Here is a 26,913-nt window from a genome sequence, read left to right on the forward strand (position 1 = left end):
CATTTTCCCCCCAAGCCAAGCATTAAAAAGAAGCCTGTGATATTTTCTCATGATGAAGTAACCTCATTTATTAGTAAATAACAGAACAACCCTCACTCCCCAGCCTCCGAACCATATCAGTTCATCAATACGACAGCTCAAATTGAAACCCAAATCATATTAAACGATTTCCCTTTGGGACCCAACCAAAAAAAAAAAATGTTTCAATTCTCGGCTGTACTGTATTAGTCTCTATTGTTTTTCTGTTTTCCTAATTTTTAAGAGTGCCAAGAGGGGAATCTATCACCTTGGCTTTTCCCACACCTAGTTGGGATGTGCTAAGAACCAAGAATCACAGAGAAAATAAATACAATGAGAGAAAGCAGCTCTCATGGCCCTCGGATGATGCCCTTTCTCCATCTTTGGGCTGTTGTGCTGTGATGCAGCCACCATCAAGGGTCCTTTTAAACAGAACCACACTGAGTTCAATAGATGAAGACCTTGCTCTTGTGTGTGGTCTTCCCAAGGAAAAAGTGGGACTGAAAATGTAGCCTGTTTGAAAACAGTTTAAAACGGCAGTTTCCATGGAGACTTCAAAAACTCATATCTCCAAATCTCCTGGATATTTGATCACAAACCCCCCACCTTTTGCAGCTTAATTTTTGGCTATTCTTAAAAGACTCACCTTGCTTATGGGGAAAATTATTTCTGAAATGTAGACCACACAGACATGGGAAATGCCTGGTTATAGAAGTATATACAAGGCTAAGGGTGGGGCACAGTGGTAGAATGCTTGCCTAGCATATGTGAAGTCAGGGGTCCTATCACCAGAAGCACATAAACACACACACACACACACACACACACACACACACACACCACACAACATAAAAAGAAGAAGAAGAGAAGAGAAGAAAGAGAGAGAGAGAGAACACACACACACATACACTCACATGTACAAGTCTACAATTGAAAATATTGGCTGTCAATTTGATTGAAGCCTGATTAGGGCCAGTTTACCCCCCCCAAACACACACACACACACACACACACACACACACACACACACACACCACAGACTTTTCTGGTTATCCCCATCTTCTCTTTAGAAACCAATTTTCCTCATTTAATATAAGCATAGTGTTCTGTCTGCATGCTTCTCTTTTAGATTTCCTTCTATCTACTTACCTAATATTTTGCACCACTAGGCATTGAACCCAGGGCTTTACACCTCCCGAGTCAGTGTTCTGCCACACTCTAGCAGATGATACTTATAACCGTTAGTTTTAATTGAACTGTCAGCTGGACACAACATAGAATTGCCTGAGAAGAGAATCTCAAGGAGGGACTATCAAGGTCAGATTGACCTGTGGGCATGCCTGTGGGGAGCAGTCTGGATTATGTTAACCGATGTGGGAAGGACATGGTTACTATGGCAGCATCACTCTGCCCTGGGTTTGAGTCTTGAACTGTGTAAGAGTGGAGAAAATGGGGTGAGCACAAGTATGCCCAAAAGCAGTCATTTCTGTCTGCGATAGACTGTGGACATGACTAGCTGCTTCCGTTTCTGACCTTGACTTCCCAGGAATGATGGAATTACCATCTACAATTGTAAGCCAAATAAACCCTCTTTCCCTTGAGTTCCCCCCCCTTTGGGGTATTTTGTTACAATTTAACTGCAGGAATGAAACTGAGCCACCATTCTGCTTAACATTCTTACTGTTCCCCTGCCTGGGGTACTAGACATATTGTTCATGAAGATATCATCTTCATGACAGTGGAAGGTAAAATCTATATAAAAACAAAGTTCATTATCAATGGATATGGGGACAGTAGCAGTTACCAAAAGATATCTTATTTTCTATCATGAGATTTATGAAATTCTTAGCCAAAAATAAACAGGATAGTCAGGTGATTTGATGAAGTGATTCTTTTAGAGATTCACAATACACCAACAAAATGAGACACTCCTCTATGAGAAGATGTGTCCAACTTATGTAAATCACTGTTCTCCGAATATGTTCAGGCCAGGCCACTGCCCACCTCTCGTATCTGTTACTTGCTGCTCCACAGAACATGTTGACATCCCTTGATCAAAGAACCTGTGACTATCTAGTGCTATATTCAGAACATGAGCTCTTCCCAAATGCCAAGGGCTTCCCCAAGTTATTCTAGGCAAATTCAATTTCACAAGAACACCATGAGGAGGATGTTAGCATTTTATAGTTGTGAAGCAGTGACTCACAGTAACTGTGTTGCTTCATAGCAGTTTCATACTCTAATATAACTAGCTTTAAAGCATGTGGACTTGCATATAATACTGGCTTAACAATAGCAACTTAATACAAAGGGGCCCAGAAATAAAAGCCAGGGAGAGAAGCCTATCTCTCATAGTCATGTCTCAGTTGCTTGGTCCAGCAGCTTTGGGTTTTCTATTTTAGCAGCCTGTCTACCCAACAGATGCTGAGGACAGAAACTGGTCAATCTCTAGGACAGGTAATAGCCATACAATGAGTAGAAATAAAGGGGAGGATGTGGATGATGAGGGTCAAGGTGGGAAACTTCATCCTTTGAAGAGAGACAGTTCCTTTTTGCCTAAAATTAAAACCAAATGTAACTCATCCTCGGTTCATAACAGAGAATCGAATGACTCTGTTTTGAAAAAAAAACATTGCTGTGCATTGACATGAAAAATGTTTCTTCCCCTACAACAAAAGATTGGTTGGACTTGGCAATAGCTGAAAGTCATTTAGGCTGGAATTTCCTTTAGTCATTGTCTAGCTGACTTTTTACTTATTTGAAATTGAAGCAATTATTAAACAGTGCATGATAAAAGTGTTTGGGAAGTTGTGGTCTAGGGCTGTTTCCTCAGCCTTTAGTACTCAGTATCTTAGTTAATGCAATTAAACATATAAACTAAAATCAGGTTTCTTCAGAGATAAAGCTGGATAATATGAGAATAGTAATTCATTAAGAACTCTATACGTCAAAGGTTGAACTACTTCACTGAAAGGTTGCCAATAATGAAGTGAGACCCATGCGTCCTCACAGTTGCTGATGACCAAGAAGGTCACTTTATCAGATTTGGTGTTTTAATGCATGGAAACAATTTGGTAGCGGCTCCCAGTACCAAGAGCTACCTTCACACAGGGCCAAGAACATGGGGACACCTGTGTGAGTGCAGCCCATGGTATTGAGGATAAGGTGTTGGGGGACCTATGCCGCTGACCTTGACGAACTGTTTTGAAGTTGAAGGTCTGGAAGCCACCTGTCAATGCAGAAGAGTCAATGACATCCACGCCGTAGTCACTGTGACTCCGTCTGTAGAGGGTGACACCAATGACCAGGACTGCAACGGCCACGATGGCTGCCCCCAAGCCGGAGTACAGAGCAATATCGCTGGCATTCTCAATGCCTGAAAGACACAAGAGAAGACCTAAGTGGCTAACATGGGCTCAAGCCATAGAGCCACCCCAGGACATAACATGATACGCTTCTGGAGTCTGAAGCCTACTGCTCAGATCACACAGGAAGCTAGCTACAAGTTAAACTCTCATTCTCCTAATAGCTGTGTTTCTAAAATTCCTTGTATAAAACAGAGCAGGGCTAGTCAAATATCTTAGCTCTATTAAGGTAGCTTACCATGTAATAGACTTGGAGAGAATCAATTTTGCAATGAATTTAACATTTTTCTAGTAAGAACAGACAACTCCTTAACTTATTTAAAGAAGTCATAGTTACCTGAAAAGTGTTTTCATATTTTACTTTTATTTGAGCAAAAACAGACTCACACAAATGACAAAGAAAAGGGTGGCTTCTCTGCTCATGGGGGGCTTGGGGCACATGCATTTGCACAAATCTGTCTAGAGTAAGATGCTAACATGGTCTGTGAGTTAAAAGAGAAGAGATCAGAGTTTACAAATATGTCAACTTTGATATAAATATTCAGGGTCAGAGCACAGTAATAACCTTGGTTTTTGCATATGTAATCATCATGAGAGCAATTTTTATGTGAAACATGAATATCTTTGCTGTCAAGGGCTCTTGTGTCCATGGCAAATATTTTCTGATACCAAGTCAATGTTAGACTCTAACACTTTGTTAGGGGGCTGCTCTCTCAGAGGGCACATGCTGTTTCTCCCATACCTCTCCTACTCCATCCTATTGAATGCATGGGCAAAGCAAAAATAAAAACGTTAGTTTAGTTTTAGGATGTGGATGTCTCCCAACCCCCAGGATATGCTACAGCTGAATTCCCATTCTTTTCCAGATACATAATGGGCATGGCTCATCACAGAAGCAGACTGATAATGGCTATTATAACACAACATAGGAGAATTATCTGAAGCAAGGTAATTCTAGAAGAGGCATCATCTCAAAATGTATGGAAATGGAAGGTGGCAAGAACAAACTACATAATTAATTTCCCAACAGATTATGTAGTAAGTACACGTAATGGGTCCAAAATAATGATTCTGTCATCCAGTGTTGGGCTGAGGGGGATAAAAGAAACACATCATATATTTACCTTGTAATTGCATAACACTTACTATGCCTTTCCCACACCCTAAAATGGTACTTATCAAATGGGTAATGCTAGTCACAGCAGTACAAAGTGAATTTATTTTCAAAAAAGTTAGGGGGCCATAAAATAAGGTGTTACCAAATTAGAGAGTGAATGAGGAGATGAAGCCGATCCAAACCAGCAGGAGTGTAGTAAACACATAAAAATAATGGGCAAAGAGGAGCACAGCCATCAGGAGTCAGGGCTGAAGGGTTAGAAGTCCACAGACACATTTAATAAGCAAAGCATCATGAAGATGTGCCATGCAAGAGGGTATGATGCAAAGCTTCGTTCAGGTTCCAGGATGGGTACTGGCAGGACCCACCGCTCTCACCACCCAGAACTGTGGGCACAATTAGCCACACCTCCACTGCAGAATTTCCGTGCTATGGCCTGTCAATATTCTGGAGGGACAAGGAGGCATCCACCAACCTGATTCTGCTCCCATCCCCCGTGTTTCCTTGGAGGGAAGAACGGTACCCAGGGCAGAGAGCACACTGAGCACAGCAGACACATTACACCAGGACACCAGGCACAGTAAGCAGACTTTGGATTGAGAGCAGTCAGCTCTTTTCTTTCCGTGTGTATTGCTGAGCGATGATACCACCATTGAAAAGGTACTTCTGGGGAGCACACACCTTCCCAATAAAGGAGCACATGCAGGGAAGCAGCTTGGCTATGTACTGGCTGCAGCTGCTTCACTGCTGAGCTTGTGAAGTAGAGATAAAGACATTCTCGGAGTTCCAAGCACTGAAACAGGCAGACAGGAGCCAGGGAGATTACCAAGGTAAAAATGCATGAGTTTGAAATGGAAATCACCGGATGCTAGCACAGGGAGACAAAAGAGGGAAGCAAGGGAAAGCTGCCTTCCCCACCCAGATTCCCATTTTGGTCCTTGATATACAAGCAGGCAGAATTATCATCATCATTCCGATCCTTTCCCTTTAGATTAAGGTTAGGAATGGTTCACCACGTTTGCTCTCCCAGGAAAATTTTCAGAATCATCTGACTTAAGTTGCAAGAATAAACTATTACATTAAAAGTATTTCACGTGAGTAAAGAGAGCAGAGAGATGGCTTAATGCTTAAGAACATTCTTGCAAACAACCTGAGAGTTTGGTTCTCAGCATCCATATAAGGCAGCTTACAACTGCCTGTAACTCCAGCTCCAGGGCATCTAATACTCTTCTCTGACCTCTGTGTGTATCTGCACTCACAAGCACAAATGAATGCAACAACACACATGTAACCAAAAATAAATAAATAAATAAATAAATAAATAAATAAATAAATAAATAAATAAAAAGAAGAAAGAAAGAAAGAAGGGAAAAGAATTTCCTTTGCATTTCCATTTGTACATATTTGTTTATAACTATTGGTCTTCTCACAGACCCAGAGTTGCTGATTTATTGGCTCAAAGGGATTCTGAATGAAAGAAAGCATTGGTTGAGCAGGGCTACTCTGCTTTTGTGAGCACAGGATGCTGGGCCTTTCTATTTAAAAAGCAAGGCTTTGCACACCATTGTGTTGCTGTTGTCTTTCCTGTTCTCTTCAATCCTACCTTCATTTTACTAAAAGTCACAAAAGCTTTAGGCAGAGCACGGAAGGCTCCAGCATATCTGAGAGAAAAAAAAAATAGTTAAGTATAATCTACATCTACAGACACAGCAAAAAACAACCAAAACACCCGATTGAGAAACCTGTTCTTTCCAAGTTGTGAAGAAAGCGTGGAGGGGTGTACAAATGCAGTGAAGCACCCACAGAGGAAGGTCCAAAGAGAAATAGGGAGTGGGAAATAGGGCCTTGGGAAGGCAAGGGTAGTATTTATTTCTTGGCGATGGGATCCACAAGGGATTGTTCCAAGAATTGACTAGCCCTATAGTAGGCACTCAATGACTATCTATTTAGGAGGAAGCTAGTAAACGAAGGCTTTTTGCCATCTCTAACAGGAATAGAAACGGCCTTTTGTTAAAGCAATCAGGTGTCTGGTTGGATATTAAAATGACCTTTCCTACACAGAGGATTATTTTTTAAAAAATCTATATTTCTTAGGTAGATTGTGAAATTTCCTTTCAGAAAGTCTCAAAAAAAAAAAAAACCCACCAAAAACAGCAGGACTTTATAACAGTCTGCAATTATTTTATTTTAGTTTTTTTATTTATTTATCAGAGTTGGCTGAGGAATAACAGACCTTTCAAAGCCCCTATTTGATAGCTTTATGAGGGACAGCCCTCTCTAGTCATCGGTAGTAACCAATGCCCTGATGACTCAAGCCATGGCTGTTTACTTCATCTGTCCCATGTTTCCCAGACACTAATGTGAAAGACAAATTAATTTTTCTTGCTATAGAACATTAACTCAATTCACATGTTACAAATTGAACACACATCACATTTAACATATAGCAGACTAGAACGTATTCTTAGGGCTCAAGCTACAATGGCCTGATATGAGAGCATGGTGAGTACCTTTCTAACTACACTATTCTGCTTTATCTCCTAGTGGGTATTCTGGAGCAACCACTACTTCCATTGTAGAAAATCAGGTAAACAAACTTAAATTGCTAATGTAAGAGGCAGTGAACTGCTAAGGAATCTACATTAAGAAAATATTCAGAAAGGGAAGCCAGGGAGAAGCAAAACAAATAGAAGCCACAAAGAGCCAACTACAGAAAGCCAACCAACGGTCAGCCCAGGAAGCAACTTCAGTGTGGTCAGTGCTGGTGGCACACAGATCTACTAGACTATTTCACAAGTTACTGGTAGGGTTGTTTACCTATCCTTGCTCTTACCAAGAAGCAATAACAATTTCCTTTAACTTTTCAGAAAATAGCTTTGAAATTGGTCAGCCATGGTCAACCATGGTAATCTATGTCCATTCTACTTGCAATCCTTGGCAACTCTTGACTTCTTAGCTGCCAATCCATGTCTCCACTTTTCAAGTTTCCCACCTTTGAAAAACCTCATGTGTGTTATTGTAGCGGCTGGTTTTTGTTATAACTAATGGCAATATAGCTAAGTCTCAAACGATGCTTACTGTATACCAGGTATCATTCTAGCATTTTATACTTCATATTAACCCTGAGGACATGATGCAAATGTCCTCACTTAGTTGCATAAATAAAGGCAAGAAGATGGCAGTGTGCTTGCTCCAAGCCTCATGATCAGTGAGCATCAGAGTTGATAATAAATCCCACGTGGTCTGTCGCCAGGGTCATGCTTTTTGTCATGTTCTCCACCTGCTCACTTCTTTCTGATCTAATCACACTGCTTGACTGCCTCTAGATAGAAGGAACTACTCCAAAACCAGCACTAACCCTTTGCTCAGATGTCTACAGGCTACAGATATGATTTCAGTCTCATCTTCGAACAAAAATCTGAGGTCGAGATTTTATTCCCTACTTTACACAGAGTGACATGGGCTTAGGGGATTAGTGCCTTACCTGTGGCTTCATAATTAGAAAATAGGAAAGTCCAGTCTGATCATAAAGCCACCTTCAGTCCCTAACTGCTAATCCTCATTATTGTGTTCCTTCCTCACATCTCTTTCTCTTCTAGACTGGTACCCAGGTTATCCTGCCTGCTAGATTAGAGGAAGTCACAGCTCTGTTGGGTATCATCAGCAATCGGATGCTGTGCAAACTCCCCTGAGTTGTCCTTGCAGCTCAAGCATCATGTTACTCATGTCTCGTGGTCAAATAGCATCCTCATCACAACTGTCACTCTAGTCTTTTCCTTTCTCTGAGGCCCCTGTTTCTCATCCATCTTCCTTCTTGTTGATCACACAGAGGCCATCCTACATGAACTCTTGTATACCTCGAAACATCCCTGTTCAGGTATACATTTTCTTTCCCCCTTACTAGTTACCTGTGTCGGGCCTGCTCTGACTTAGTCCCTTCCTGACTCTACAGGGACATGGCTTCATGTTTATTCTTTTAGCCTTGTGTCTCCCAGGTCTTCCCTGACAGTGGTATCTTGTCCCCTGCAGATGGATGATGTAGTCTAGTTCCTCTAATTACCTCTTTGGTAATCCCTCCCTCAACTCATTCTGACCAGTTTATCAGAGACACACCTTCTGCTCTTCCTTCTCCTGAGTTCTCAGCTCTTTATTTGAAAGACTTCTAGCATTTTAAAACATTAAGTATCTGGCTGGGCGGTGGTGGTACATGCCTTTAATCCCAGCACTTGGGAGGCAGAGGCAGGGGGATCCCTGTGAGTTCAAGGCCAACCTGGTCTACAGAGTGAGATCCAGGACAGGCACCAAAGCTACATAGAGAAACCCTGTCTCAAAAAAAAATTAAGTATCTGCTAATACACTTGTCACAATGTCACTGACCAATTATTTCTAGTCACTTTTTTTTTTTTAATAGAAGCAACACATGTGAAAAACTAGAAAAAGATTTAGGAGTATAAAAAGTTACAATATGCAAGGAAAATGTTTTTTCCTCTTTACTTCTCTTTAACTAACCACTGCATAGTACCTCTTGAGTCCTTTCAGGGAAAGGAGTACAGATGTCAGATGCCCATTATTCACGTTTCTTTCATATTCTTTACCCTAAAGGCTCCGTATGAGCTCCTTGTGCATATTTTCTAGTTTTTCAAACCCACGGCTCCTTATCAGAATTGACGTGCCTTCCTTTATCACATTGCCTATTTGATAGGCAGGCTGGGTGATAACTTTTGAAATCACGTCCCTCCACCTTATCATGTCATTTCTCCCACCCAAAGGCCTGTTCCACTTTGAAACTCATTCGTCACTTCGTCAGCAGTGAGGCTCTCTGCCTTTACCATGGCTCTGCAGTGAGACAATGCTATCTAAGGCCCCTTACAGAAGGCGCCACCCCTTCCACTTGACTCCCCTGCTTTTATTCCCTGCTCCTCACTTGCTGTTTAGTGAAGAGCCTGTGTTCTCTGAGTGGTAAGCACCGGCTATAACGTTCCATTATCGGTCCCTTTTCCCTTTCCAGTCTCTCTAATTGGACAATGACTCCTATACAGGTAATGCCAACGACTCCCTGGTCCTGTCCAGTCACAGGCAAACATCTGTCAATCTTCTCTGAAGACCCACGCCGATGTCTTCTTCTCGTTTGCTGGACACAATTACCTTCACTGTGGACTGACCTTCCACATTTGTCATCTGAGTTAAGGATTTGTCATTCTCATTTCCTTGGACATTTTCTCCTCATGAATTAATTCACTTTTCCTGGTAATGACACCACCAGTGGCCATTTGTTTTGGCTCACTCACTCTCTTCTCATGCATTCACTTCCTCACACATGTCTCAGGGACTCTCCGTACTGTCTGTTATTACTTATTTTCAACGACAGGCATCTCTTCTGATGCTCACACTGCTCACCCTCCCCTGCCTGGTCCTCCCCACCTGTGTCCTGGTCTTCGATCACAAGGAAATTGAAAGCACTCTTCTGACATTGCCACTCACAGACCTCCCCATTGCTGGCTTTCTATGTCCTGAGTCTATTCCCAGGTGGAGGCTCTACAGCGTTCTGTCCTGGCCCAGACAGTAACTCCTTTCACCCACTTCTCATCCACATGCACCATACGCTCACCAGATTTCTAGAGTTTCTCCTCCTGCTTTTCACTCTGAAAGAAAGATTGTATTTTATAATGCATGCTTCAATCCTATCTGGTCTCCTGAGACTGGGAATGGAAGCCACCTCATTTATAGAATGTTTAGGCATGCGCCAGTTCTCCTTCTAGTATGGATGCTAGATGTAACGAATAAAACTACAGAACTAGCTGGGAGTCCTGGTGCATGTCTTTAATCCGAGCACCCAGGAGGCTGAAGCAGATGCATCTTGATGAGTTCAAGGACAGCCTGCTCTACATAGTGAGTTCTAGACCAACCAGGGCTACAACTTTGAGACTCTGCCTCGAAAAATGAAGTAAATCTAAATTTTCAGTTCAATAATTAGCAATATTACCGTAAGTATTTTCCATATATCTACCTCCAATTTAGGTACACTAAAAATTATTTATTACGTGTTTATTTGAAATTCAAATTTAAGTAAAGAGTCCTGTATTTTAATTGGTAATTCTATCTTTGAACTATAAAAATACTGCACTTTTACTAATGGGAGAGACATAAGGTAAAAGAGCTAAAGAGTGGGATTTGAACTCTAGCCTTTGAGCAAATTTCTTCATCTTAGTTACTTTCTTCTTCTGACCATTGAAGACATCAGCTCTATAAATTTCAGTGCATTGGGGGAAGAGTAATTGTGATCCCTTCTCGGCCCTTGGCTAAGATCAAGTGAAGAGTGATTGCGAATTCACAGTTTGAATGAGTATGCTGGTGCTACCCTGCTACTAAAGATCACACTGGTCTACCACCTGTTCTTTGTGTCTTTGCTTGGTTCTGAGGCATTTAATGAACAAATCCCATTTTTTCCATTGAGGACAGAGCCACTGAAATCATTGAAAATGGTAGCAAGAAAAAGCATACACTTATGAAGCACTAGAAATCAGATAGTAAAGGAAGTTGGAAATGCTAAGAAAATTACAAATGTTGCACATATATCTGTGCTGAATTGATTTAGAGGAAGAATGATTGTGAAGGACAAAGCAAATCATGCAATTTGTGGAAAGTACTGTACTTATGTAATTGAAAATAATCAGCACGGGACGAAGAAAAATGACGGACAAAATAAGGTAGAAATGTTTTAGAGTGTAGCTGGAAGAATAGTAGCTACTAGCCTCATACTAGCTTAGAAGGCCTAGAAATCTGCTGAAGATTTAAAGGAATGAGCCAAAGACAATTCTGCCAGTTGAAAATGCAATTCATGTCTATAGCCCAAGGCAGAATGGCCATGTATTGAGCCCATATGGGCAAGTACCGAGCTTACATCTTCTGAGTAGTTGCCTAGCTGGTAATCATTAGACTCCTCTGCAAGCCAATGTACAGTGGACAGACACATGGGATGTAAAGTTCTTGAGTTAAAAGAAGGGGATTCTAGTTCCCAGGCCTTAGCCATACATCCAGGCCATTATTTGCTGGAAATTATTTCAGGATGCAAATGTGTGGGCTGTATCATACTGCACAGTAGGTGATTCTTCAAATCTCTTCATTTCATTTGCTCTTATCACTCATCTTTCATCTTGTATTTCATTGTAAGGAGAATACATTTCTGATTTTCCTTCCTTCATATTTCATTGAGCCACAACTAATAGTATATTATAAATGCCTACTGCATGAATGAATAAATTTGGGTACCTAGAAGCAAAACTCTTGATTTTGTACTTTTAGCTTTAAAAAAGAAAAGAATTAACAGGAAGACTCAGAACAATAACTCAATAAATATTTTTGAACTTGGTAATGGTGTAAATGCAACATGGAAAATGATGAATAAGACTCTATACTGGCTAGGCATAATGGCACTCATTTGTAATTTTAGCAACCAGAAAGCTAAGGCAGGCTTTCTGAGCTCTAGGATAGCTTGGGCTACAGAGTGAGACTAGGTCTCAAATTTTTTTTAAAAAAAATGAGTGGATTTGGCTAAAAGTAAAGATATTTAACGAAGCCTCACATAAATCCACTAATGTGCAAGATAATTAAAATATATGTGTGTGCACGCGCACATGTGTGTGTGGTGTGTTTGCATAAAAGTCCCCTGCTTAAGTGTGCTGCTTCTAGAAGACAGGGGTTTTTGAATGAAAATCTCAGTGCCAGTGACAGGATACCTCCCTATTTGTTATTGGTCAGTAAGATCCCACAGGCACCCAAAATAACACCAACTATCGCTATTGCTCTTGGTTTCCCACTATCACTGGATAGTTATTGCTGAAGACACCATTTACTTTGGATGCAGGATACAAAGAAGTCAGCTGCAATTGACTAGGAAACTCACTCCCTGGTGGCTCATTTACATAATTCTAGAGGGTTCTATGTAGGCTGCTGTGGGGAAAAAGACAACAATGGTCTTAAGCAGCACTTAGACCCAGTGGTTAGTGGCATGGTGGTTATGAAGGTAACCAACTACTTTCCAATTGGATAACAGGTTCATATCACAGGAGGGATTCTGGGCCTGCTACTGTCAACCTGGTCAAAAGCTCATGACTGGGGAAACCCTAGGCTCTATGAGGGAACTTGTTGTTGTTTTGTTAAATGATCATGTTGTTAAACTTCTTTCTAAACATTAATGCTTGCAACCATTAGATTTGTGTTGCTCGCAACTATACTCAGTGGGTTTCCATTAATTAAAGAGACTCATAACAATTCAAAGGGCCAAGCTGTTGATGAACAATATACATCAACCTCCCCCTATCCAAGGCTCAGGAACATGGCAGAAGACAGGCTAGAAAAAAAAAAAAATAAGAGCTGGCAGATAGGGAGGAGAGCTGGGAAATGCTGACTTCTGGATATGACTTGGATTTTGCATACATCAACTCACGGCAGCTGTGGGTACATACACAAGACCTGCCTAAGATCAAACCAGTCAAAATTCCAACTGGATTGGGGAGGGGTCCCTGAGGCCCCACACTCAATGGAAGAGCTACTGGCATTTGATGGTAGCTGAGGGAGTGATATCCATTGTCCTTTGAAGACATGGCTACTGCTGGGTTGCCCATACTCCAGTGGTTTGCCCCATAACCATGAGCATATGGGCAGAATTCATTGGGATAGATATAATCAAAATATACCATATAGATATATGAAAGTTTCGATGAACAAATCAAAATGTATTTTAAAGTAAAAAAAATTATCTAAATTTAAAAAGAAAACCTTGCGTGGGTTGGAGACAGACAACAATAATACCCAGGAGGGAGTATAAACTATATTTTAAGTACCAGATATATTATGGGATGTGGGACAGCATTAAGGTAATGAAAACATAGTAGAAAGAGGGGAATAGTTAGATTATGGATTATAGGAGTAACTAACTCAGACATTGTGGCAGAAGGATTACAGGTCTTGCAGAAGTGATGCTTAGGCTGAAAATTAAGGGGAGATCAATGAAGAGTTAGGTGTAAGGAATGGTCTTAGGTACAAATGATAGAAATATGAGGCACCCATAAGCCCAAATGCTCAGTGCTCTGCTTTGGTGAAGGGTAGGGCCATGATGTGAATCAGGAAGCCAAAGAGCAGATTGTTAAACTGGTCCAAAGAAGCAGCTGTGCTTCAGGGGATGCTGGTGAGTTCCTGAAGAGGCTTCAACAGGCAAGACATCTACTGAGAATCTAAGTTCCAAAAAGCTCAGCCAAGCTGACTGAAGGAAACCTTAGGTATGGGAAGATGACTGCAAATCTCTGCTAGGAGGACAGCTTGACTTTGTCACTCACGACCCCAGCTTTTTATTTTCATTATTTGGGGTTTCGTAAGGCCATTTTCATGCAGGTAATACAGTATGTTTTGAACATATCTTCCTCATACCCCACTTCTCTCTCCCCCGTTCCTGCTTGTTTCCTTTGTCTTTCGGACAGTTTTGCTTCTACTTTCCTGTCATCTGTGTACACATGATTTTATGTATTATACTGCCCAAGGACTCTGGGATCATTCTCTTTTCCTTGGGATCTTCTCTTACTACTGTGGTAATGCTTTTTCTTCTCTGCAGTGATTCTGACCTTCTTTACGTCTAAGTATTGCTGTCCTTTCAGGCCTGATCATCAGCTCTTCTTTATTCATATTCTTAATGCTTTGACCTCAACTTACTTGTTGGCTTTAAATATCATCTTGTCACTGGCAAATCCCAAATATGCATCACTAGCCAGGACATTTCTCTGCCCTATAGGCTCATGTATTCAGAGTCCTATTCCAATCTCCATTTGACACATAATAGGACTCTCAAACTGAATTCTGGGCTCTCTTTCAAAAATTTCCATCAAGTTTTCCTAGTATTAGTAATGACTACTCCATCCTTCCTATGCACTCCAAATTTGGAATCACCCAAAACATCTATTTTTTTGTTTTTGTTTTTTGAGACAGAGTTTCTCTGTGTAGCTTTGCGCCTTTCCTGGAACTCACTGGTAGTCGAGGCTGGCCTCGAACTCACAGAGATCCGTCTGGCTCTGCCTCCCGAGTGCTGGGATTAAAGGCTTGTGTCCACCACCGCCCCAGCACATCTTTTTTTTTTTTTTTTCACATCAATCTATATCAAATCCTTGGGTCTAAAATGTGACTTTTTTTTTTTTTAAATGTTCCTATTGTCCATCCAGCCTAAGCCATAATCATCTTGAACCTAGATTATTCTAACAGTTTAGCCATAATAACAGATTATTGTTGTAATGGATCATTGTAATAGATTTCCTTTCTTCTGCTCTGGTTCCCTATGGGATTATACTTGACATTGTACTTATAGTGTATCTTTGAAAATTTTAGTCCATATCTCTCTGGATAAAACCCTCTGTGGCTTTCCATTTCCTTTGGAGTCAAGGTCATGTCTTTATGGTGACCTACAATGCAAATGGAGTTTCCCCTCTCACCTCACTTCTGTGGTCTTAACTAATACTACTACTCTGCTTATAACTTTGCTGTGTATAACCTTGCCTTGGTAGTCTCCCCCAGAGGCTGTAAGCAAGTTTTCACCACAGAGCCTTCACCTTCTGCTAGTCACTGACTTGAGCATTCAACCCCAGAGACACCAGTCCTGTGCTACCTTGATTTTTCAGTGTTTTCTGAAATGCAACTTTATTAGTCTTTTTTCTGAGTACTTTATTCAAAAAGCATCCTCCCCTCAAAGCCTGCCCAAGGTCCTTACTCTACTTTATTTCTCTTCATATCACGTCACATCATTTCCAAGTACTTGGTGCATTTTCTGCCATTCATATTTACTCATCTATCTCTCTTCACCCAAACTGTGAACTTTATGAAGCCTATAATGTGTTGTGCTTAGGGCAGATTCTCCACTCAGCAGGACATATCTTAGCGCCTAGTGAGGACTCATAAGTAACTGTTGAGTGAATGGATGGAAATGACTGAGGAGAAATGGCGAGGAGCCAGTGAACCAGAGATTTGTTTCAGCACAGAAGAGGCAGACAGGGATGATTTGTTGGATACAAGAAGAAAAGAGGTGAGGATAACAGAGCCTAAGTTTCTGACACAGACCACTAACAAGGTGGTCAACAGGAGGGATGAACTAGAGACAGGGGCAGAGAAGGATAAATTGAATTTTGAAGTTGGAACTAGGTTCCTTGGAGATATTTAACTGAAGATATCTCTAAGGAAGCTGGAACTATTAATTTCACTCATGGAGAGCATTTCTCTCTCTCTCTCTCTCTCTCTCTCTCTCTCTCTCTCTCTCTCTCTCTCTCACACACACACACACACACACACACACACACACACACACACACACATTTCCCTCTGTCTTTCTTAATATCCATTCATTTTTATTTTACATGTGTGAGTGTTTCCTTGCATATATGTCTGTGCACCATATATATACAGTGCCTGAAGAGGCCACAAGATGGCTTTGGATGCGTGGGAGGGAACGGGAATTATAAGTGGTTGTGAGCCACCATGTGGATGCTGGGACTGGGTCCTCTGGAAGAGTAGTCAATGCTCTTAACTCCTGAGCCATCTCTCCATCCCTGTAAGTACTCATTCCTATAAAGACAGAACCACTGTGCAGAAGGGTGCTGGAGAGGGATTAGAGCACAGAGCCATTTTCTAGGGTAATGCTACATCCTGTCAGTGCGCTTCTTTGGTGAAATCACTGATCCAGCAACCCCTCAAAAGTTTACAGTCTTTCAGGTTACCCCATTCTCCAAGCCTCCAAAGAGTCTCACTGTCAGAATGCAGCCATTTTCTCAGTTTGACTCTGGGGGTTCATGCTTGCAATTCAGAACCTACTATATTTTACTGCACCTCCTGACATTGTTACACAACATTTATTGAAAGCACATTTGATGGTAATGAAGTTTCTATTAACTATGATTAAATCTCATAAAGCACCTGAAGATAATTTAAGATGTGCAGAAGCAGAAAATGAAACATTCGGTTTAGTACATTAGGAAACGTAATTGATTAAATTATCTCATTTACAATAAGTGCTTTCATGAGCTGTGCACTGCGCATATTTCCCCCAGTTTGTCATTATGATTTGCCAACACATATCTTAAGACTTCACTTCTCTTTGTATCTTCCTGCAACTCAAAGCTAGCTAGCTCCTTTGCCTGTCTGTTCTGGAGAACTGTGTAGAAAACTCACTTGGAGCGATGTAGCCTACCCACCAGGACTTGTGGAAGACGATGAACCGCTATATATAGGAACAGGTTGTTTCTCAATTATCTTCATAATTGACTTTGATTTCGCATCAGTGATGATTCATGCAGTCTTAAACCCAGGCCCACTTTCACCGAACGACTAATCCTGAATCTGTGTAATGCACGTCTAACCATGCAGCTCACAGAACCCTGACTGCATTCCTCTGGGAGCTTTTTGCAATCACATTGATTCTGGTACAGTTTTATTTTTAGGGAAATCACAAATGAAACCAGTTTAAGTGATTCTGTTGCAGTATCCAGCAATTAAACATGGTGCTTAGGAGCGAGAACCCCAAGCAAAAATGAATTCATGGGTCCCTACAGACTAGGAGTCGCTTCTGTGGGGTTTAAGGCTGAAAGTACAGATGTAACCAAATCAGAAAGGCACAGGACTCACAAACTAAGCATGAAATTAACTTTTTAAAACACACACATGCTTTACAAATAATCCTCATGTTGGTTACCACATGGACACCCATGATCTTGTTATATTCTACACCCAAATTGGGGGTGGCTGGCATGCACATGAGACTATGAGCAAGCAGAGAGTCCACCCATCCCAGCTACCTTCCTGAAAGTCAGGACACAAGCATGAGCTGCATATTAAAAGACAGTTTCCTTCCTTCAACATGTGCTCATGCCAACACACACACACACACACACACACACACACACACACACACACACACACACACACTGCTGAGTTCCTCCCAACTCAGTCTCCAAAAGCAAGTGTGCACAAAACTGGAAGTATACCGCTTGGGTGTCAATGGTTCCTTTACATGTAGCTGGTAGCAGCAGATAAAGACATGGAGGAAGTTTTTGTTTTGCAGAATTCTCAGACTGTAAGTTAGTGGCTTCTATGAACTACAGGCTGCCCATAGCAATAGAGAGGAACAGGAACAAAATGCCTGAATTTTCCTGTCATGTCTTCTGATGCCCACCCCTGGGTACCTATTTCTGTCTGTCCTCTAAGATCTTGATTCTTTTCAAAAAGTTAGCCAATAAAAGCTGTTAACACTCCTAAGAGCTTTGAATTCTGCTGTTGTAGATTTAAATGATCAGAAGTCATCATCTTGTATTAAATGAGAGAAACTGGACACAGACAGGTTTCCCAAGCTTTACATTCCAAAGCAGCTGGACAGCTGTCTACTTCTGCTAATGATGTCAGCTGTATGGTTCTTTCCTCATAGCTCAAGATTCCTTATTATGCTTTAGCTATCTCTAAATCCATGCAATTACTTTAAACACAATATGTAGATCCTAGGAGTATCCTCCATCATAGATTCTAACTCACTTATTTTCTCACAAGTAGGACATGCTTATTAAGTCCCATCATACTCCAACACTCAAATCTGTTTGGTCTCCCATCCACAAAATTCTAAGACTATGGTTCGCAACCTGAGTGCATAATGGAATCACCTGGGGAGCTCTGAAAAGTGAGAATTTCTGGGTTCTAATCCCTGCCCTTCAATTTTAAAAGGCTTCCAGGTTACCATAATTGCAGTCAAAGCTGAGAGCCACGGGGTCAAATGCCAAGCTTCCAACCATTTAAGCCATGCTCCATTCTCTAAATCCCCTGGCTGCAAAACAGAAATAATGCAAAGGCATCCTCAGGAAGCAAGCCTGTAGCTAGGGAACTGAAGCCAACACCAACAGTCAGCTTGGACTTATTTCACTGTGGAGTGCGGGCTCCTAATCTACTTAGTTACCATGGATGCCACAGCAGGTGAGATTCTGTGCTTTATATTCTCCAGAACCAACCCTTCCTTCCCTGCTTCTTCCTGGAAGGGCTAGGAGCCAGACGTTTGCCCACAAGTCTGCTTTCATGCATGTACTGACAAATATTTATTAATTTTAATGCTATAAATCTCTCCAGAAATAAGAATCCTAGATGACATTTGCAGAGAAATGGACTTATAGGCAGAAAGAATCAAGAAGAGAGATTTACTTTTGCTTTGAGGGAGGGGAAGGGTGTGCATATTTCTTTTTGATTTAAACCTCTGATATGCGACTCCAAACTCAGTGAGGAGAGGCCCCGAAAGCCCTGGATCTGTCAGAGGACTTCAGTTCTGCTCAGCTCCTGAACAAATACAACAGTAAGGCAGCAAATATGAGAATAAATTATATTCACAAGAGGAAAAATAACTTACTTTGGGGTTTTATTTCATGAAGAGGTTTTTTATCTAAAAGAAAGAAAGAGAAAGAGAAAGTTGCATTTAATAAATTTACATGGAGCAGATATATTCCCTGTATTACTTTGTATGGACCTCTATAAATGATACATTTTCTCCGATTTGCAGGCAATATGGATTGTGGGGCCCACATTTTTCTTTTGCATTCTAATTTTTTATTTGCCCTTTTTGAATTTTTTCCATATGATGATTATTTTATTTAAGAATATATTTTCTCTTCAGTTTGGCTAGCATATTTTTCTCTGCTGCTTCTGCTCGATTCTTATCTGCATGATAAGTGCAAGGAGCTGGCTGCCTGCTCCTTTTAATGCCCAGTGAGCCGACTGCTCAGGTAAGAGATGCCATTTCACTGTACAGGAAGACAGAAAAATGAACCAGGGAATAAATATTTAAAGGGAGCCTGCATTGGTTTGCAGTAATCACGGTCTAGATGTAAACTTCCAAACGGCCTGTTGAGCCATTCCCTGGGGCTGTGGATGTGGTGGTGTGAGCATTTTGGATTTGGGTTTCTGTTTCCTCCCTCCCTCATCTGTTTAAATGCGTGTTGTCTCTGCCAGTGAAGAAGGTGTCACTGTTTTTGCAGCAAGCTGGTGGGACGTGGCAGTGAAAGGCAATGGCATTCATCTGGACCTCAGAGGTCAGAGTCAGCTGAGGTGTTTGTGACAGTTCTTCCCAAGGCTCGCTCTGTGTCCACCAAGCACTGTCTGGTCCCGTGTCCCACCAGCATCTAATTCTGAATCTTACACTGACTTTGGTGCCTGTGGCTTACTTTGTTTTGCCCAGGGTCCCCCTCTTTCCTCCTGTTCTTGGTTCCAACTCGGGCTAAACATCATCCCACCGTTGAAGGCAGACATGAGCACTTTCCAGACGCCAGATCAAGATGCCAGGATTTAACATTTTGCAGAGCCTCTTGCATTCACAGGGGGGGTCTGTCCCTCTCATAGTCCTCTTCTAGGCTTCCAAGGAACACTGTCAGCCTACACAGGTCAAGGTCATTGGTGATCATTCACCGACTCATGGTGCTAGGGTCATAAGAGGCTACCATCTGTAGACTTGTTCTCTGTGAGCCTGAAGATGGCCATAGAGAGTGAGGCTTTCATTGTGGTTTTAACAAAAACAAACCCAGCATGCTACACATTTTAGAACATCATAAATATTATTTGACTGACTGCATAGTAATCCCTCCTAGGCAGATAGGCTGCTGTGGTCCGTTTGCCTAGGAATTTCCGCCAACTAAACTCACTTCTGAATTTCATATTGATAACGACAGAAAGCTCTTATAGTACATAAATGCAGTGTGCTTTGAATATGACCTTTGTGGGCTTAGCTGCCTGACCTGTGACAGAAGTAGATTTTACAAGTTGGATGCAAATCATACTCCTGTATATGGATTACGGAATAGTACAGGAGAATGAGGCAGCAGTGGGTACTGTCTTCAAAATGAACAATTTCTGGCAAGACGATATATTATTTATACTGACATGCTCATGTAGGATTTTCCTTTAGGTTTCTAAGAACCCTGGCATGCCCCTCACCACACAGACTAGACATATTTCTCTGAGAGCAGGTGGCAGCTGAGACATCCAGATGCTACCACTCTCAAGAATTAGAAGGCAACCACTTTGGCAGGTTCAGCAGAGCTTCCTTTTTTTTGCTTACTGCGAGGCATCTGAAAGCATCCCGCACAGGCGCCGCATGGCTGGCAGGCCAGGCCTAAGACGTCTAAAAGTGATACATCGCCACAGCCGCATGAGGAGTTGGGGGACATCTGTTTAGAACTCTGGCTAAGCTCAACCGTATTTTCTCTTCTGAACCATGGAAATGGGGATTGAGCCAGGGAACAAAACGAAATGCCATTAAAAAACAGGTGAGATGCAAGATGGAGCCTCAGAAAAACTCATCGACAGCCAAGTTGTGAGAAAGAGCGGGTGGTGGAATTCTAGCGCGAATAGCTCTGAAATATGAGTGAATGTGACTGAGAAGCCAAGGGTTAAGATCTGGAGGCAGAGAACCCTGCACACAAGGCCGAGGATTCTGCATTTCCCTCTGACCCAGCTCTGATGTCCAGGTATTTCGTAATGTGGCACTGTGCAGATAACACACAGACTTGGGGGGCTGAACTGGACTTGATTTTAGGGGTTGTGTACCTTGTCTGTGTGAATTCAGTGTTCTTAGAGAGAACCAGGCATGGAAACTCCCTCAAAGTTTGGTATTCAGGATTAAGCAGGGTACATACAGGGCCATGAAGCGCAGGGTAGACACAGGTTTGATTTACTAACTGCAATAAATGTTGGTCGAGAAAGTAATTTCAAACTATGATAATGGTTAGGAGCCCATTAACATGATGTTTATTTGTGATCCTGCTGGGAGGCAGGTCACAATGCCAGATCAGGAAGTGCACTGATTTGAGGGTGTGTGTGTGTGGGGGGTACTTGAATGGCAGTTCAACTAGTGTGTCTGCACAGTGAGGCCAAACTAAGTCACAGCGTAGTTTCTTGACGTGTGGAAGAAGAATGGGATCCAGAAATCCTCTAGGGACCCTTTGTCTCCATCCACCAGTGTTAGTCTTCAGAAGGGCAGCCGATGCCATGGGAACAGAAGCCATTCATAATGGTTTCCTGCCGCAGTGTAAAATGCCCCCAAAGGGCCACTGTGCTACTGGCCAGTGTGTCTTCTGTTTCAATGGCCATCCGGTAGAAAAGGCCGGAAAGCTCTGGAGCCCAAAGACATTAGTCCCCTGGCATTAGCATCAAAATTGGGTTCTGCTGTATTTTGTGAAATAAGAATCTCTTGAGAGAAGCTGGCACAGCACAGGGTTCTCCCCAGTAAGACATTGAATTTGACATAGGCCCTCTGCGGGCGCTAGAGAAGGCCATCCAGCGACCTCTCCAACTTTGAAGCCTTGGCCCACTCCACACTGTTATTTTTATTCTGTTTGCATAATCATCCTCTCACAAAGCTCAAGGCCACAAAACAACTTGGCCTTGGTCAACCAAATCCTCTCCACTTTAATTTCCCCTTCTCCAAAGGCCGCATTCAAATGGCCCCCTAGTAAATTAATCCATTAGGGCCATGGTTCTTAATGTTGGCTGCGCATTAGAATCACCTGGGGAGCTTTTAAAATAAACACCCATGCCTGGGCCCCACTCCAAGAGGTCCTGATTAATTGGGGTTTGTGTTTTTTGTGATTACTACTACTTCCTGGCAAGAAATCAGGGGCTGTGTGTGGTCAACTCCAGTTAGTCTCTGCTTCCCTAAGGGGCTGGGAGGTGGCAGCAGAGAGGCCTAGGAAAGTCGCTTTTCTATTTGACAAGCATTGAAATAGCGCAATTTGGAGGCAGTAGCAGCTACACAGTGGTTTTGGGAAATCAAAGCCACTTCTCAAGGTTTGCCTTAAGCCCTGGGAGGGCAAAAAGGTGGACGGAAATAGATGGTCAGTAATGATAGCTCTGCCTTATTTACAAGTGAATGCATCAAAGGAATTTTTAACAGCCGTGTCTTAACATGTTGTGTCTTAGAAAATCATCTTTGCTGTTTACGTACTAGGCAGCCTAGACAGGCACAAAGGGAGAAAAAAAAATCACCAAACAGAAGAAACACTGTCCATGTTAAGCCAGATATCCATGCTTAGGATTTTCTCTGACTTTTAGGTATATGATATTAAACATACATATGCATGCTTACATATGTGGTAGCATGAAAATATAGGAAATTGCCAGTCATCATTTTTCATGTAGGAAATTCATAGCTCATTGTTCTGCTTTCTGCCTTTGTCATTATTATTATTTACTGTAATGTAAATAAGGCTTTGTGACTCCCACCCCACACACCAGTATATGAATGTGTAAAGGTGTATATCTGCATGAGAGAAAGGGGGGGAGGGATGGGAGATGGAAAGGTGGAGGGGAGGCAGTGAGGGAGGGAGGGATGGGAAATAAGGAAGGGTATAGGGGAGGGAGGGAGGGAGGAAATGATGGGAGATAGGAAGAGTAGGGGAGGGAGTGATGGGAGATGAAAGGAGGAGGAGAGGGAGGGAGGGAGGGATAAGAGATGGAAGGGTAGAGGGAGGGAGAGAGGGATGGGAGATGGGAGGAGAAGGGGAGGGAGGGATAAGAGATGGAAGGGTAGAGGGGAGGGGGGAGGGAGGGATGGGAGATGTAAGGAGGAGGGGAGGGAGGGATAAGAGATGGAAAGGTAGAGGGGAGGGAGGTAGGGATGGGAGATGGGAGGAGAAGGGAGGGAAGGATAAGGGATGGAAGGGTAGAAGGGAGGGAGGGAGTAATGGGAGATGGGAACGGGGAGGGAGGGAGGGAGGGATGGGAGGTGGGAGGGTAGAGGGGAGAAAGGGAGGGATAAGAGATGGAAGGGTAGAGGGGAGGGAGGGAGGAAGCGCTTTACTTTTTACCTTTGGTAATAATTCATTCTCTTCTACCTTACTTTAGTCTTTGTTTTGTTTCTTCCATCTAAGTTCCCAAAGCATTTCCATGGAATCCATTGTTCTGGAAAGCTATTTATAAAGCCCCGCACTGGCAGGTAGCCCCCACTGGAAACCAAATGTGGCTAGCCTCATGTAACTCACATGCTGGGGAGTTGAGAGAGCAGGCCTGAGGAGGCAGCACACTTGGACAGATAGACTCCATCTCTGACCTCACAATTCTTCAGATGCCGTGGCCCATGATTCTATGACACCTGTGCCCCTCGGTTTCAAACACTGAATAAATACATTAGTTCCCAGTGTCTGCATGGCTTCTGAGACTCATAGGGCCACTAAGGTAGACAATATGCAGGACAGTAGCTCTTTCCCCAGACTGCAACCCAAGCTTGTCACCATAGTCAACATTTGACCGTCTTTCCTTTCTTTTTATTTCCAAAGACCGCTTTCATTTCCTTCTCTGTAGATTTCATTCTTTGAAACCCTTTCTGTCTCTAAAATATGCACACCAACTCTTTTATTGTCATTTTCTTTACCCATTTTTCAAACTCACGTTGTTCAGTTGACACAAATGTGGAATAATTGGTCGTTTTTGCCCATGCTCTGGCTGTTCCCTTGTTTGTTACAACAGCTTCTAGTCTTAGCAAACAATATTTAACCCCGATCCTCTGCTGCTCGGACCCTAGCCAACTGTTCTGCTTTCATGGTCCCACCCGCCGCAACAAGTATGAATTCGTTCCTAGAGATCCTCAAGGAAACTTGTGTAACTGTGGGAGAAATCTATTAACCTCCAGCCCCATTTTAAGCTTTGGTTCATGGCATTGCTTCTCTTTGGGACACCCCTTCACACTCCAATCTCCCAGAAAAGCCTCCTGCCTCAGAGATGCAGACCACGCCATCTCTGGTGATGACTTCATTAGCACACACCTCTCTGGGCAGTTTGTTTTACCTTATAGTCAATAAAACACAGAGTAAGTTAAAAAAATTAAACTATTCATTTTATATGTTTTGATTTTATACATTTTAAACTTCTGCGATCCCTGTTATTTCCAGGTCCCTAGAATGTGCCATGCTAGAAGGTGATGAGTCTATGCAGTCTATGTGCCATTGCAACTGTAGATTCACAGCAAGAATAATAGAGAGCTGAGTCAGTGGGGGAAATCACCCCAAGCAAGTGTGAAAATCTAAGTGTGCATCCCTATTACATGTACGCTAGGTGGGCATGGTGGCCCAGCTGCAATCCCAGAATGTAGGCGGGGATCCCTAGAGCCAGCAGAATAGATAGATTAGCCAAATGGATGAACTTCAGGTTCAAGTGAGAGACTCTGCCTCAATAAATTAAAATGGACAGTGATCCAGGATGTTACTTCATTTAATATTGGGCCTACATGAACACACACACACACACACACACACACACACACACACATATACATTATAATATACATACATCCATATATAGTGCATACCACAGACACATAAATGCAAAACAGAATAAATCACTCAGAAAGGCTGATTAAAAGTCACTTTATTATTTGAAGATAGGGAGGAAAAGAGGTGTAGGTTATTGATTATTAGTGTGTTTCATTTATCCATTTATTATCTCTTTCCCCATAGCTGGCAATAATTATCAGCCAATTTTATGCCCTCTGAATACCACCCAAGGCTACAGGAAGTCCCAGGGCCTTCCTGATGGCCTGTGTTAGCCTATGTTAGTGCTGAAGAGAAATAATTAGACAAAAGGGAGGCCTGATTTACATTGACCACCCCAGGGTGCCTGAGTGTCAAGCAGACACTGGCTTGACAGGTTGGGATTCTGGCCTCCTGGGTGTTCAAACACACAGAAATACAGCTACCAATATTTGTGTGCATGCTAAGCCTGTCCAATGAGCAAAATGCAGAATAGAAGAGTAGAAGGCAGAGCTTTTCTTACTTATCCTGTATGTGTATGTATGTGTGTGCACACATGCATGACTGCATGCATGCATGTATGCATGCGTCCCTCCTTATGCTTTCCTGATAAGTCAGAGGGGACCCTGTAGCAGGAATCTTAAAAGTTCTTATTAAGCCGGGCGGTGGTGGCACACGCCTTTAATCCCAGCACTCGGGAGGCAGAGCCAGGCGGATCTCTTTGAGTTCGAGGCCAGCCTGGGCTACCAAGTGAGCTCCAGGAAAGGCGCAAAGCTACACAGAGAAACCCTGTCTCGAAAAACCAAAAAAAAAAAAGTTCTTATTAATAAAATCAAACCCGAGGCGAGTTATTGGGGTCCATGCTGGAAGGTCAGAGAGACAGAACAAGCCACAGCTATCTCACCTCGCCAGTTCCTCAGCTGGCCTGTTTCCTCAGACTGGAAGCCTCTGAGTCCTCATCCGGAATGGGTCTCAGCTGAACTGTGTTGCTGGAAAGCCTGAAGCTTAACCAGCCACATGCTTAACCAGCCAAATGCTTCTAGTTTCTGGTCCTCACGCCTTATATATCTTTCTGCTTTCTACCACCACTCCCTGGGATTAAAGGCTGGCTTTCTGGGATTAAAGGTGTGTGTCACCATGCTTGGCTATTTCCAATGTGGCCTTGAACTCACAGAGATCCAGAGGGATTTCTATCTCTGGAATGCTAGGATTAAAGGTGTGAGTGCCACCATTTTCTAGCCTTTGTATTTAGTGGCTGTCTGTTCTCTGACCCCAGATAAATTTATTAGAGTACACAATATTTTGGGGAACACAATACCACCACAGGACCCAGGGAAGGCCACATGTTCACCCTCTCACAAGCCAGGTCAAAGCCTTCCTCTCTCTTCTCAACTCCTGCCAGCTTCCTAGCCCATGCCACGTCATGAGACCTACTGTCCCTTTGAAATACCATCTGTGTATGAGATCAAAACCACCTAGGACCTTCCAGCTGATGCCCCTGAGACAATCATTGACTTCCCAGAGAAATCTGGTTGATTATTGGAATTCTGGGGACAAGCGGCAAAAACAAAAACAAACAAACAAACAATAAAACCTACCTGGTTGGCCACTTGTCAGTAAGTGAAAAGCAGTTCTGTTGGCATCTTCCACCTAAGATTTATTCCAGATCCCATCATGCTAATCAGGTGGTGTTAGAGGGCACCACCACAGACAGCTCATGGATGTCACATCTGATGACAATGGCTCCAGCATTGTCCTCTGCTACAGCTCATGTTTACCAACTATTTAGGAGGTATACTTTCCTCCGCTCCCCCTTTTTCCAAATACTGTATCTAAGACAAATAAGTATCTTTAATGAATATTCTTACAGGTGATGTTTCTGTGTTTCATTTTGAGCTAAATCATCTAAATTTCTAGATTTCATGTCAACCTAAGTTTTAATTTTTACTGACAATTAACTGTACTTAGTTATGTGGTGTAATGTGCATTCTTGCTTTGTGCAGGGTAATCAGGATGTCCATTACTAGGTGTATCATTTCTCTGATGTGAGAAGATTCAAAATACCCTCTTTTGGCTATTTTGAAACAGCACATTTTGTTTGCTGGCAATCACCACTTTA

General features: G+C 42.4%; 1 protein-coding gene across 9 annotated transcripts in view; it reads right to left on the reverse strand.

Annotated features, from left to right (window-relative positions):
• Unc5d (unc-5 netrin receptor D) overlaps window positions 1-26,913 on the reverse strand; it is a 555,548-nt gene that overhangs the window by 74,560 nt on the left and 454,075 nt on the right. For 2 of the 9 annotated variants that reach the window (XM_028891805.2, XM_028891799.2), the window contains 3 exons: window positions 18,911-18,943; window positions 4,126-4,140; window positions 3,209-3,394 (listed from right to left, as the gene is read on the reverse strand). In XM_028891805.2, coding sequence (XP_028747638.1) covers window positions 3,209-3,394; window positions 4,126-4,140; window positions 18,911-18,943 — 234 coding nt within the window. The remainder of the gene's footprint in view (window positions 1-3,208; window positions 3,395-4,125; window positions 4,141-18,910; window positions 18,944-26,913) is intronic. The other 7 variants (XM_028891808.2, XM_028891803.2, XM_028891806.2 and 4 more) reach the window with 4 other exon arrangements.

Source organism: Peromyscus leucopus, chromosome 17, assembly GCF_004664715.2.
Source record: "Peromyscus leucopus breed LL Stock chromosome 17, UCI_PerLeu_2.1, whole genome shotgun sequence".
Lineage (NCBI taxonomy): Eukaryota > Metazoa > Chordata > Mammalia > Rodentia > Cricetidae > Peromyscus > Peromyscus leucopus.